General features: G+C 43.2%; 1 protein-coding gene across 1 annotated transcript in view; it reads right to left on the reverse strand.

Moving 5' to 3' along the window:
• The window catches only part of dock11 (dedicator of cytokinesis 11), a 305,664-nt gene that overhangs the window by 77,784 nt on the left and 212,903 nt on the right, over positions 1–14,977 (reverse strand). Inside the window, exons 42-44 of the mRNA XM_060832572.1 lie at positions 12,185–12,298; positions 9,553–9,768; positions 5,737–5,794 (exon numbers count right to left, since the gene is read on the reverse strand). Of these exons, the coding sequence (XP_060688555.1) occupies positions 5,737–5,794; positions 9,553–9,768; positions 12,185–12,298 (388 nt within the window). The remainder of the gene's footprint in view (positions 1–5,736; positions 5,795–9,552; positions 9,769–12,184; positions 12,299–14,977) is intronic.

Genomic DNA, 14,977 nt, shown 5'->3' on the forward strand with positions numbered 1-14,977 from the left:
AACATTGATTCTTCTGCTCCTTGGATGCTGCCTGACTTGCTCTGCTTTTCCAGCAACACATTTTCAGCTCTGATCTCCAGTCCTCACTTTCTCCTAAAAACTGCTCCATCCAAACTATTTGAACTAAGGAGGTTCCAATCAATACTAAGGAAGTCAAAGTCATCCATGACAACAACTCTGTTACTTCTACACCTTTTTAAAATCTGCTTCCCTATTTGCTCCTCTGATGATGGCTTCCAATAGCAACAACCCCCAACTGCCTTTGTGCCAGGTCTGACTCCAACCAACAAAGAATCTCCACCAATTCTTTTTAGCAGTGGTTGAAAAACTCAAAAGCAATATTTGTTTGATGAATCTGAGGAAGACTAGTGCTCAAAGGAAAAACTAAGGGGGCTGGACTAGCTCGGTAAAGCTAGCTGTCAGTTAAGAATCACAACGATGATTGTGAATGAGCAGTGAGGTATAGTCTCAGTGGAGTCTAGAGGTTTGTGAATCCAGGACAGAAGGATGATGGACCAACACAGGAGCAGTTGTTGAAGTAGACAGAACAGACCTCGAAAGGGAATTTCAAGGCTGGAGTGGGATAAGTGAGGAAATATAACCCCTAATGAGATTTAATGAGATAAAGGGGAGGTGAAGGACTAGTGGTATTATCGCTGGACAGTTAATCCAGAGACCCAGATAATGTCTCAGGTTTGAATCCTGCCAACAGATTGTGGAATTTGAATTCAATTAAAAAAAAATCAGGAATAACAGTCTAATGACAGCCACAAATCCATTGTTAATTGTCAGGAAAAACCCATCTGGTTCAGTTATGTCCTTTAGATTCTGAAACTGCCATCCTTACCTGGTCTGGACTCCATGTGACTGCAGACAAACAGCCATGTGGCTCACACTAAACTGTCCTCTGGTAATTGGGGTTGGACAATTAATGCTTGCCACAACCCTTGAATGAATAATTCCTTATAAAAAAAACCTGATAACCCATTGACATCTAGCTGCTGAGAAATCTATGGATCTGTTTTGATCATATTTACTATCTGATGTGTGCTGTGGGGTTTTCGCCCAGTATAACAGCCACGCTCATCACATATTCATTCTGGGCGTTTACTAATTCCACTGGCAGACTTACTCTTGGTGTCTTTTGACATTTAAGCAATTTTTTTTGGAAAAATAATTAACGAGACCTCCTTTGACATCAAATTGAAGCTGGGAATGTAATGGTTAAACTTGCTAGAAGTGAAAATTTGTAATTCTCAGGGTAATACTCTCAGACAGTGCGCTCTTAAATCATCCTGTTGATAGAGACATTTGATGAAAGGTTTCAAAACACAAGCTGAGGCACGTCAAAAATATTGTTTCTTGAAACCAATTTCAACACATCCCCACAACCTTCCTTGGCTTTCGAACATAGTAATACAGAAAGCAGGAGCAGAAGTAGTGTTTCAGCCCACTGAGTCTGCTGCACCATTCAATGCAATTCTCTATTTCAACCCCTGCACTCTCCACATTCCCCTTTTTCCCCGAGAAGTCTTTCTTTTTGAATATACTCAGTGGCTTTGCCGCTGTGGAGGAGAATTCCTGGGTTTGCCATCTCGGATGGAAGATGTTTCTCCTCATCTCGGTACAAAATGGCCGATGCCATTTGGCCCAATATTGTAGGCCCGCAGCCAGAGGGAATGTCATCCAGTCTGTCCAGCCCCATCAGAACTTTATCCGTTTCAGTGAGATCCCTTCTCATTCTTCAAAGTTCCGGTTAAGTAATTATTGCAAATACTTTGTGTATTTGCATACAACACTTTTACAATGTGTTTATTTTTAACTTCCTTTTATACTGCAGTTCTACTTTCTTCTAGCCCACCTTTCCTCAGATTTCCACTTTTGTTCTCTATTTCTCGACCTTTCATTTCCAAACAGGTTTCTCTCATTCTAGTCTCCCTTCTCAAGTCCTGCCACCACCTGCTTTGGGAGACAGACAAATCACTTCTCAAATCAAGCAAGCTGAACTTATCAGTGTTTTGAATCAGCCTATTCAGGTATGTTATGACACATGTCTGGAGGTGGTGGGACTTGAAACCAGGCCTCTTGGCTCAGAGATAGAGACACTACCACTTGCACCACAAGAACCTTCAGGCTGAAGCTGTTTTGTTTAATGACTAATTATGTGTGCAATAACTGTAAATTAAACTGCAATATAATTAATCACTTCCAGTCAATGGTACACATAACTCTCAGAGCTGGACTGAGGACTTGCATTACATGTGATGCGTTTGAATCAGACAAAAATATCTAAAAGAAATAAACAGATTCATTGCTGAGTGATGTTCTGTCACACAGTTTCAAACATATGCTGCAACTGGCCTGCTTATTTTCACACCCATGTACATAATTGTGCACATTCTCCTGCATACATACAATCTCAACCACACATTTACTGATAGATGGTCACATGTGGAAACACAATATTGAACTTTGCAGATACAGACTGACTCACTGCTCCTGACAAACACATGCCAGGAATGATTATAGAGTCATAGAGATGTACAGCATGGAAAGAGACCCTTCGGTCCAACCTGTCCATGCTGACCAGATATCCCAACCCAATCTAGTCCCACCTGCCAGCACCCATCCCATATCCCTCCAAACCCTTCCTATTCATAAACCCATCCAAATGCCTCTTAAATGTTGCAATCGTACCAACCTCCACCATATCCTCTGGCAGCTCATTCCATACATGTACCACTCTCTGCATGAAAAAGTTGTCCCTGTGGTCTCTTTTATATCTTTCCCCTCTCACCCTAAACCTATGCCCTCTAGTTCTGGACTCCCTGACCCCAGGGAAAAGACTTTGTCTATTTATCCTATCCATGCCCCTCATAATTTTGTAAACTTCTATAAGGTCACCCCTCAGCCTCCGATGCTCCAGGGAAAAAAGTCCCAGCCTGTTCAGCCTCTCCCTGTAGCTCAGATCCTCCAACTCTGGCAACATTCTTGTAAATCTTTTCTGAACCCTTTGAAGTTTCACAACATCTTTCTGATAGGAAGGAGACCAGACCGTGGGCGGCACGGTGGCACAGTGGTTAGCACTGCTGCCTCACAGCGCCTGTAGACCCGGGTTCAATTCCTGACTCAGGCGACTGACTGTGTGGAGTTTGCACGTTCTCCCCGTGTCTGCGTGGGTTTCCTCCGGGTGCTCCGGTTTCCTCCCACAGTCCAAAGATGTGCGGGTCAGGTGAATTGGCCAAGCTAAATTGCCCGTAGTGTTAGGTAAGGGGTAAATGTAGGGGTATGGGTGGGTTGCGCTTCGGCGGGTCGGTGTGGACTTGTTGGGCCGAAGGGCCTGTTTCCACACTGTAAGTCTAAGTCTAATCAATAGCACACAATATTCCAGCAGTGGCCTAACCAATGTCCTGTACAGTCGCAATATGACCTCCCAACTCCTGTAGTCAATACTCTGACCAATAAAGGAAAGCATACCAAACACCTTCTTCATTATCCTGTCTACGTGCAACTCCACTTTCAAAGAGTTATGAACCTGCACTCCAAGGTCTCTGATTCATTAAAACTATTTTATAAGCCCTAATAACATATATCTTGTGTGTTTCATTATATTAAATATGCCTCACAGAATGATTCCAAAACAAAATACTGAATGGCACTGAGCCAACAAAGGGTGACTAAAAGATGGACTGAAAATTCTACTAATTTTGGAATACTTCCCATTTAGTTCTCAGAAACTTTAAGAGTCAGCACTAGCATTTATGATGTTAAATAATTACTGAAGTTTAAAAATACACCAAAATGCTACAGCTTTAGGAAACCGTAAAGCAGAACTGAAAATGCTGGGAAACACCCAGGCATCTGTTGGCTGGGCACTGACTGCAGATGGCATGAAATTAACATCCAGAAAGATAATGATTGACTTCAAGGGAACCAGGAAGACTGGATGATCACCAAGAAATATGAACCTTAAAGTAGGGAAGTGAGAGGAGATATGTTTTGGGAGAAAGAGGCAGGAACTAAACAATACAACAATGTGTTACATCAGAGGAGAAGACTGGCAGCTGGCCTTATAGAGATTTCTAAAATCACGACGGGCATGGATAAGGTAAATAACCAAGGATCTTTCTCCAGTGTAGGGCATACATTTAAGGTGAAAGGGGAAAGATTTAAAATGGACCTGAAAGACCTGAAAGAGGGTGGTGCATACTTGGAATGAGCTGCCAGAGGAAGTGGTAGAAGTGGGTACAATTACAACATTTAATAAGCATTTGGATGGGCACATGTATAGAGGGTTTAGAGGGAGATGGGCCAAATACAGGCAAACTGGAGTAGCTCAGTTTACGATACCTGGTCAGCATGGACAAATATGACAGAGAGGTTTGTCTCCAAGCTGTCTGACTCAATGATTATGATCAGGGTGTTTATGCATAAATCTCTGAAGGTGGCAGGACAGGTTAACAAAGAAGTCAATAAAGTTTTACAGATAGATGTATAGAATATGAAAACCCGGAAACTATGTTAAACCAACACAGAGCATGAGTTAGGCCCAATTTAGGTACCTTGCCTGATTCTGGGTTTCACACTTTAGGAAGGACATGAAGGCTTTGCAGAAGAGATTTACAAAAAATGGTTCCAAGGATAAGGGACAAACTGGAAAAACTGGGATTAGCGTTCTCAGTTCAAACAAAAACAAGAGGTGATGTTTTAGAGGTGTTTATAATCACAATGGGTTTCAATGCGGATCTCATAGAAATATATAAAATCCTGATGGGACTGGACAGGCTAGACGTGGGAAAAATTTTCCCATTGTTGGGGGATGTCCAGAACTAGAGGTCACAATCAAAAAATAAGGGGAAAACCATTCAGGACTGAGATGAGGAAGAATTTCTTCACTCAGAGTTGTGAGTCTGTTTAATTCTCTCCTGCAGGAAACTGTTGGGGCCAGTATGTAAATTGGATTTGGGCATGGCCCTTTGCAGCTAAAGGGATGAAAGAGTATGGAATGAGAGCGGGAATGGGATACTGAAATTGCTTGATCAGCCATTCTCATACTGAATGGTGGTGCTGACCTGAGGGCTGAATGGCCTACTCCTGCACCTATTTTGTGTGTTTCTAAAACTAGTTCCATTGGCTGATGTTTAATTTGACTGTCAAAAAGAACCAAAAGTAACACGAGGGTTAGGGTTTGGAACCCACTGCTTGATTGGACAGTAGATAATTATTCAATCGCAGCTTTCATGACTGAATCGGATAAAATCTTGTGGTGAAATCAAATTGCCGAGAGATTGAGAAAGAGCTGGGGAGTGGGATAAGTAGATTGCTCTGCAAAAGAGCTGGGGAGTGGGATAGCTGCAAAAGAGCTGGGGAGTGGGATAGCTGCAAAAGAGCTGGCACAGTCTTAATGGGCTGAAAGTTCTCCCTTCCTTGTTGAAGTTTTCTGTTCTGTGGCGTGAAATGCTAAATTTGTTCCTCCCTCCACAAACACTGTCAGATCCAAGAGTATCCAGCATTTTCTCTCTTCATTGCAGTTGGAATAAATTGGAAAACACTTAAACATAAGAAACAATAGTAGTGCTTGATTGTTCTGCCCTTCAAGCATCTTCAATTACTAATCTGTTTGTTTTGTGAATTCCACATTCGCATTCACCTCTGATAACCCTGCATTCCAACTAAATGGCATGACTTGATTTGTGAAAGAGAGTTATTGGGATTAATACAAATTATTTGACTTACTCTTCCTGTAGAGGTATTCTGCAACCAGGGCGGCCACATGAACATAACACATCACTGCCTGCAAAGGAGGAGAGACATGTTACACAGACTCATTCCCAACTTGTCCCTGAACAGTTAAGTGCCAGTTGTGGCTCAGTTGGTCACCCTCTATTTCAGCAGGTGATAGCTAGACTAGGAATGTCACTGGACCCAAACACAGAGGCACATGGCCACACAGGTTCAAATCCCAACAGCACATCTGACAATTTAAATTCAGTTAATAAATCTGGAACACAATATCTCATTTTAGCAATGGGACTACCATTGATTTGCTGCAAAAAGCAATCTGGTTCACTCTTGCTATTCTGGGAGGGAAATCTGCCACCCAGACCTGGTCCGATCTATGTGTAACTCCAGATCCACAGCAACGTGACCGCCCTCTGAAATGGCCCAACAAAATATTCCGTACAAGGACCATTTGGGATGGATGTCAAATACCTGCTTTTCCAATAACACCTGCATCCCACAGAGGGTAAAAGATAACTGTCACATCTGAGCCCTCAGCTTCAAACCCCAGGAACTGGAGCACGTCAAGGTGTTAATCACCGCTGTGGGAATGACACATTGGTAGAGTTGTCATCTGCTGGATGAAATGTCAAACTTCTTTGGAATGAGATGTTAGAGTTGAACCCCCCACTGTTTGCAGAAAAGAGGGTGAGTTCTGTTCAGTGACAGGCTGTGACTAAGGCCATTAAATCGTATTATTTGCTCATTATCTCACTGATGATTTTTGAATCTTGCTGTGTGAACACTGACAGACACATTTCCTGCATTGCCTACACTATAAACATATTTGCATTGCCTTTTTGAAGCCTCTTGGTTGTCCTGATGCCACAATGGTGCTACGTAGACGCAAATCTCTCCTTCCCTGTGTTTTCAAAAAGGTGATACACTCTTGCATTATCAGCAAAGATGAAAAGATTTCCATGGCTGACCAGGATCAATTGCCTGGAAGTAAAACTTGAGCATTTAGATGGATTCAGATTATTCAAAATGCTCACCATGGTTACATCAATGGTGTTTTGTCAACAGCAATAAAACAGGATTTTAAATAAAGGTTGAATTATCAGAATGATATTTGGGCACCTGTCAACTGTGCCTAGTCAAATGCTCCAGTTATCAGTTTAATAAGAGCCAAACAGAGGCGATAGTAAACGACAGACAGTGTGACATTTACAACTGGATTCAACACACAATCAGCATAAAGGGGGAAGTGTCAAGGATGGATTGTACAGTCTGGGATTGTGTTTTCTCAAATATACAAGGCTAATGGCTAATCTAACTGAGGTGTTTAAAATGACAAATAGGGAGATGTGCATTGCGGTAGTGGTGGTTCAGATCAGAGCAAGAAGGGGGAGGGTGGGGGTTTGGGAATATAACTTTAAAATTCGTGCTTTTCAATTCTTTGTTTCTGATTTCCAGCAGCTATAGTTCTTTGTTTTGTTTTTTTTGTGTGACTGCTGATCTCACCTGGGCTTGCAGTTTGCCAGGAGCTGAGGACAAGCAATCACAAGCTTCCTGGAAATTAACATATAAGTAGCAGTAATAGAAGGGGATACGCAAGTCCTCTCAGATACCCATCAACGTTTGGTGTGACAAGACATGAAGCACATGTAGGATTAACAACATCAGCGTACAGAGAGCTTTAAGAACAATAAAAGTAAGTATGAAATGTGCCATTTTAACACTGTTATACATGTATAATAATTATTACAGTCTGACGTATCTACATGGGATCGGTTGATATTTATGTCATAAAGATAGATAGACATGCAATAAATAGGTATGCCCATCCTTCGCCAATCAGTCCTTCACTGACTCTATCCTTCCCCACCTTGACTTAGATGCAACTATCAATGGTGATAGGCAGTCCACTAATATTAACTACAAGCCCTTGGTTTCCCACTGTTAACTCAATTATAATTCCTCAAAGCTAATTATGAATAAGGACTCCATTCAATTTTCCCAATCATAGAGTCATACAGCATGGAAACAGCTTTTTGAATCTTGCTGTGTGAACACCGAGAGACACATTTCCTGCATTACCTACACTACAAACATATTTGCATTGGCTGTTGAGGCCTTTAGTGCTGATGTCACAATGGTGCTAGATAGATGCAAATCTCTCAGAGTTTGTGTTTTCAAAAAAGGTGACACACCCTTGCATGATCAGCAGAGATCAAAGGATTTGCATGGCTGACCAGGATCAATTACCTGGAGCTAAAACTTGAGCATTTAGATGGATTCAGCTTATTCAAAATGATCACCAATGATGTTTTCGTCATCAGCAATAAAACAGGATTTTAAATAAAAGGTTGAATTGTCAGAATGATATTCAGTTCAACTCATCTATGCAGACCAGGTATCCTTAACCAACCTAGTCCCATTTGCCAGCATTTGGCCTGTATCCCTCTAACCTCTTCCTATTCATATACCCATCCAGGGGCCTTTTAAATGTTGTAATTGTCCCCACCTCTACCATTTCCTCTGGCAGCTCATTCCATACACGCACACCTTGTGTGTGAAAAAGTTGTCCCTCAGGACCCATTTAAATCTTCCCCCTCTCACCTTAAACCTATGTCCTCTAGTTTTTGGATTACCCTCAGGAAAAGACCTTGGCTATTCACCTTATCTATGCCCCTCATGATTTTATAAGGTCACCCCTCAGTCTCTGACATTCCAGAGAATAAAGTTCCAGCCTATCCAATTCAGTTGGTCGATCATGCAATTCCTACACCAGCTGAGGTTCGCATGAAGGATATTCTTTCTCAACCTCTTTCCTCGCCCAAGCCCCTGAGATGTGGTGACCCTCAGGTCAAACCACCACCAACCATCTCTCCCTAATGAGACAGCAGCCCTATAGTCTGATAAGACTATGGCACCTTTATCATATTTCTCACTTGACCCAGTACGGGTGAAAGGTCACAGGCCTATAATGGTGAACTCCGCACCCTTCTCCACAGATGCTTCCTAACCATAAAGTATTTCTAGCATTTTCTGTTTTTGTCTCAAACTTCCAGCATCTGCAGGATTTTGTTTTGGGATGGACCTGGATAGGGTAAATAGTCAAGGTCTTTTCCATGGGGTGGGGGAGTTCAAAACTAGAGGGCATAGATTTAGGGTGAGAGGGGAAATATATAAGAGGGACCTAAGGGGCAATCTTTTTCATGCAGAGGGTGGTGTATTTATGGAATGAGCTGCCAAAGGAAGTGGTGGAGGCTGGTACAATTGCAGCAATTAAAAGGCATCGGGATGGGCATATGAATAGGAAGGGTTTAGAAGGATATGGGCCATGTGCTGGCAAATGGAACTAGATTAATTTAGGATATTTGGTCAGTATGGATGAGTTGGGCAGAAGGGTCAGTGTATCTCTATGACTCTATGGCTTGCCATAGGAGTGCAATTTATGTCTCACCTTACAAGAATGACTATGGTGGTATTTAAATGCAAGTCTTTGTTCACTCTCGGGATTCCCCTGACCAGGCTGGCATTCACTGCCCATTCTGGAGATGTCCTGATTTAATGCAACTGGGTGACTTGTCCAGGTCACTTTGGAGAGAAGCCAAAAGCCAATGGGATGGTTTGGGACTGGAGTCACAGAGGCCAGATTGACTTAGTTCTTCCCTTTAAAAATTCCCAAGAGATTGGCATGGAAAAACATAAAAAAAAGTCTGCTTTCCCATTCTAGATTTTCTGAACTGGAATTCAAGCACTAAAACCAGCATGATGGGGTTCAAACTCTGTCACAGATTCTGGTTAAAGGGGCAGGCCTGTTACCTCAGACAAGTCACCATTTTTCAAATGGATTTTCGCCATGCTGCCAAGCCAGGTCTTCCTGAGCTCAGGAGTGCTGGCATACGACTTGGCTAAACTGTACTGAAGGTCAATCAACATCTCAGGATCCTTCTCGTGCTCCTTCATCTGAGCAGTGGCCATAAGCACAGTGCGAATTCTCTTCGTCAGGTCTTTCACCTCACCTGGGAATGCGGTTGACTGCAAATGAACCAAAGAAGTGGGGTTGTTAATTACTTACAGATTTAAATACAATTTTCCATGGAACTTGTCTTATTATTCATGCAACTCATTAGCAAATATTGACAAAGCACCTTCAAGCTAATAAAACATCCTTAGATATGTCACAGAAAAGCAAGAAAGCAACTTACATCTGGACAAGGAAGACCAGGCAGCCATTCGGCCCTTCAGACCTGTTCCGCCATTCAATAAGATCATAGCCGACCTGACTTGATTTGAACCTCAACTCTGCACTCATGCACATCCCAATAATCTTCCATCCCCTTGGTCATCAAGAATCTATCCAACTCTGCCTTGAAAATACTGAAAGATTCTGCATTACTGCCTTTTGAGGAAGGGAATTCCAAAGACTCTCAACCCTCAGAGAATAAAAACAAGGTTTTCACTCAGAAGGCCAAGTGCTTGATCAAAAGGGCAGGCTTTAAGGAACATGTTAAAGGAATACAGAGGTAGAGTGGTGGAAGGTTTGAGGTGGTGGGTCTGGAGTTTAGGGCTTAGATAGCTGAACACATGGCTGACAGTGATTGGCTGACAGCAGTGACAAATGCTCATGAAGCTAGAATTAGAACCACAGAATCCTTACAGTGTGGAGGCAGGCTCCATCCACTAAGTCCACATCCCCGACCTTCCGAACAGCATCCCACCCACACCTACCCTATCCCTGTTACCCAGCATTTACCATGGCTAATCTACCTAGCCTGCACATCATTGGGAGGAAACTGCAGCACCTGGAAAAAAACCCATGCAGACACAGGGTGGATGTGCAAACTCCACATAGTCAGTCGCCCAAGGATGGAATCAAACTCTGTTCCCTGGCGCTGCGAGGCAGCAGTGCTAACCACTGAGCCACTGTGCCACCCCAATGTGGAGGAGCATAGATATCATGTGGAATGTCAGAGGTGGAGGCGGTCAGAAAGCTGAGTCCATGGAAGGAGCTGAGCATGAATGTTAAATCAGAGTCATTTCTGGACTGGGGCCTGTACAGAACAATGAGCTGAGGAACTGATGGATGAGTAGATGTTTAGATACGGACAGCTAACCTCAGATTTGTGGAAGGCAGATGATGGGAAGCTGGCTATGAGAACCCAGGATTAGCCATGTCTGGAACGTAAAGGAGGAGTTTTAGTCTGAAACAGGGGCAATACTACAGGCTGTGTCAGACATAACATTCCTCAGATCATGTCAGAGTACTCACTGATTCACTGTACAGGAAAAGGCTTTGTGGGTCAAACAGAAACTTTCCTTTTCCTAAGTACTTAGATTCTCTGTAAAATAAAAAGCAATAGAATTTGATGTATATGCATTCCCAGGATGAGCGCTAGCTCAAATGAATCATAAACACCAGCATGGACCTGTTGGACCAAATGACCTGTTTCTCTGCTGTACATCTGATATAATCTTATGCAAGGTCCTTGAGCAGTGCTAAGAAATACTGTTTCCATGTGTAGTGATTGACCAAAAAACAAAGAAAATTACAGTACAGGAACAGGCGCTTTGGTGCTCCAAGCCTGCACCGATCCAGATCCACTATCTAAACCTGTCACCAATTTTCCAAGGGTCTGTATCCCTCTGCTCCCTGCCCATTCATGTATCTGTTTAGATACACCTTAAATGATGCTATCTTGCCCGTCTCTACCACCTCTGCTGGCAACACTCCAGGCACCCACCACCCTCTGCGCGAGTACTTTCCACACATATTTCCCTTAAACTTTTCCCCCCTCACCTTGAACTCATGACCCCTAGTAATTGAGTCCCCCACTCTGGGAAAAAGCTTCTTGCTATCCACCTTGTCTGTACCTCTCATGGTTTTGTAGACCTCAATCAAGTCTCCCCTCAACTTCTATCTTTCTATAAACTTACAGAAGAATTTTTATTTAGACTAAAGCATTAACATGTTTACATGTGTTCTAAACATCACTGCACATTACCAACTTCAGGCATGGAAGAAGAAAAGTTTAAATGGAATCATCTCATACTAAAGGAGAAAGGGAGGACTGCAGATGCTGGAGATCAGAGCTGAAAATGTGTTGCTGGAAAAGCACAGCAGGTCAGGCAGCATCCAAGGAGCAGGAGAATCAATGTTTCGGGCATGAGCCCTTCTTCAGGATCTCATACTAAGACTAACTAACTTGATTATGAGTTTGACCAGGGAGTGGACCTAGTTCACGATTGAATCTCGTAGATAATTGTGAGAGATCCAAGTGATAGGATTGCTGAGTATTAACCACGACCACTGAGGTTTACTTTGAATTTGTGAGCAACAGCCTGAGGGGATCTTATTCTCACTGAGTGCAGAGGACCTGGAATTGAGGAAATACTCAGTCCCACAGCACACAACACACTGTGTTACACAGAAAGCAGACAAGCCTACACAAACCTTCAGTGCCTTGTCACTATTGGCAAAGTTATTGATGATGGAGAGAGCATCCTGGAATCTGGAGTCTCCAGTTAGAACCACGTCAGCTATCAACCGGCTCACTGCAATTATAATCTGAAATACACAAAGGAAGCAATTCATTCATGTAAAGAATCGACCACGGATTCAGAAAGATTAAAGAGCATCTCTCTCCAGCTGAAATCATTGGAAGTTGCTGCTGATATCCCATCCAGCCTGGAAATCTGCTGTCATGTCTGATTGCACCCATTGAACAGTTCTTTCTGCTGTCCTCCCATTGTACCCTCTCAAAGCAATCTGAGCAAATGGCTGAAATACTGGCACATTATTTCCTGGAGCTCTTTTTGTTCCTTAATCTCAACTACCTCTTCACTTTTCTTGTGGGCCGTTGGATGAGACCAGACAGATTGAGATGAGCTAAGGATGGGTCAGGTGGCACTGCGTTATCCCATTAACAGTGTCCAATGTTAAATTAGTGAGACCCCAGACTAAGATCACGAACCACACATAGACCCCTCAGTTGATTGGGGAGAGCATGGCTTATACTTGATGGGTCAATCCACTGGCTCCCAGGAAGCTGGCAGATCCCAGCTCCCTCAATGACAGATAAGGGTGAGCAAGTTGGTTTTAGTGATGTAATTCTGAGGTTGTGGCACCCAGGCATCAACATCCAGTGCCTGAGCTCCACAAGCGTCAACTGCACCAGCACTCATTGTACCCAGGAAAATCACAGGGTGCGGGCGGGAGAAAGAGCATGGTCAGGCCGGAGAGAGGAAGGCACTAAGAGAAGGTGCTGGGAAGAGCAGGAGGGAGGAGAGCGAGCAGGATAGAGACTGAGTGGATAACTGCAAGAGATTGTCGGAGGGCAAAGGTGGGCTAGAGGTCAGTAACAGGCTTCTTTCCTAACGACACCCTGTATACCAACACCCAAAGAACTGCAATGGCCCAAGAAGGTAGCTCACCACCCTTTTCTTTCAAGAGCTAGCCTGGCAAGTGACATCCTGACAACAGATTTAAGAAAAAAAACATGACAAAGTGGCTGGGTTCAGCCTAGTGCGAATGAACACTGTCAGGGTCAGGATGGTGGGCTGGAAAGCCAGCATGTCAGTCATTTTGGGGCTGCCACTTGGCAATTTAGTGATTGCTGTATTGTACTGATCAGTATCAGGAAAGAACAAACTTGTATTTATGAGGTGCTTTACATAGCTTACAACACGACAGCCAATAAAGCAATTGGGGGGGTGGGGGGTGTGTGGGGTGGGGGAGGTGGAGGGAGCATAGCAGTTATAGCACAGGAAATGCCGGAGCCAACCTGTGTTGCAGTAGGCTCCCTCAAACAACATTTTGTTCATGATTGTGTGATCTGCTTCGAGATTTCAGCAACATCAGAAATGACTCCAAAATAATGTCATGGGATCTTCCCTGTCTAGCCAAGGACATCGCTATCAAAAGGAAACACCTCAGACAGGACAGCGATCCCTCGGTACTGCACTGGTGGGGCAGCTTGGGATCTACAGTACAATGCTCAGGAAGTGGATTTGAACCGACAACATTTTGACACAGAATGACCCGCGGCAGCCCAAGTGGGTCTTGAGAATCAGAACTGATCAGATTAGTCCACAAAGCAAACAACTCTTTTCACAATGTGGTCAGCTGAAAAATAAGCATTTACATTTTGGGTATGTGTTTGTGTTTTAAACACAATCTCCTTTAATCTTGTTTGTTCGACTCTACAATATTGGCTCTAACATGTGTACTGGGTTAAAAATCACACAACACCAGGTTATAGTCCAACAGGTTTAATTGGAAGCACACTAGCTTTTGGAGCGACGCTCCTTCATCAGTTGATAATGGAGGGCTCGATCGTAACACAGAATTTATAGCAAAAACTTATAGTGTGATGTAACTGAAATTATACATTCAAAAATTGATTGTCTGTTAACAGCTAACCCGAGAACACAACTTTAAAAAAAAGGTTTTGTGATTTACACATGAAAGAAGTGAAACTATCACTGTATTCTAACAGATGAAAGGCTTAACAGACAATCAATTTTTGAATGTATAATTTCAGTTACATCACAATGTAAATTTTTGCTATAAATTCTGTGTTACCATCGAGCCCTCCACAATCACCTGATGAAGGAGCCCGTCGCTCCGAAAGCTAGTGTGCTTCCAATTAAACATGTTGGACTATAACCTGGTGTGGTGTGATTTTTAACTTTGTACACCCCAGTCCAACACCGACATCTCCAAATCTGTACTGGGAACATTTTCATCCCATCCTGTTTATCAAATATGTAAACAAACGTTGACCACGTCACCGAACAGGACCAGTCGGCTTCATAGAATCCCTACAGTGTAGAAACAAGCCCTTTGGCCCAACAAGTCCACATTGATCCTTCGAAGGGTAACTCACCCAAAAACCACTCCCCTACATTTACCCCTGACTGATGCACCTAACCTACAAATCCCTGAAACACTATGGGCAATATAACATGGCCAATTCACCTCATCTGCACATCTTTGAACTGTGGGAGGTAAACAGAGCACCCGGAGGAACAGACACTAGGAGAACATGTAGACTCCACACAGACCCGGGGCTGGAATCGATCCTGGGTCCCTGGCACTATGAAGCAACTGGCTTGGGTAAGATTTAACAGAGGCAGGAAAGGTGGTTGTGTTTATCTGGTGAGGGCTGACACCACTGCATTCAGGTAGCACCATATTCATTCCGAGGGGATGCTTCAAAAGCAGATCATGGGCTGGGGGGAGTTT

The sequence above is a fragment of the Hemiscyllium ocellatum genome, chromosome 11 (genome assembly GCF_020745735.1).
Source record: "Hemiscyllium ocellatum isolate sHemOce1 chromosome 11, sHemOce1.pat.X.cur, whole genome shotgun sequence".
Lineage (NCBI taxonomy): Eukaryota > Metazoa > Chordata > Chondrichthyes > Orectolobiformes > Hemiscylliidae > Hemiscyllium > Hemiscyllium ocellatum.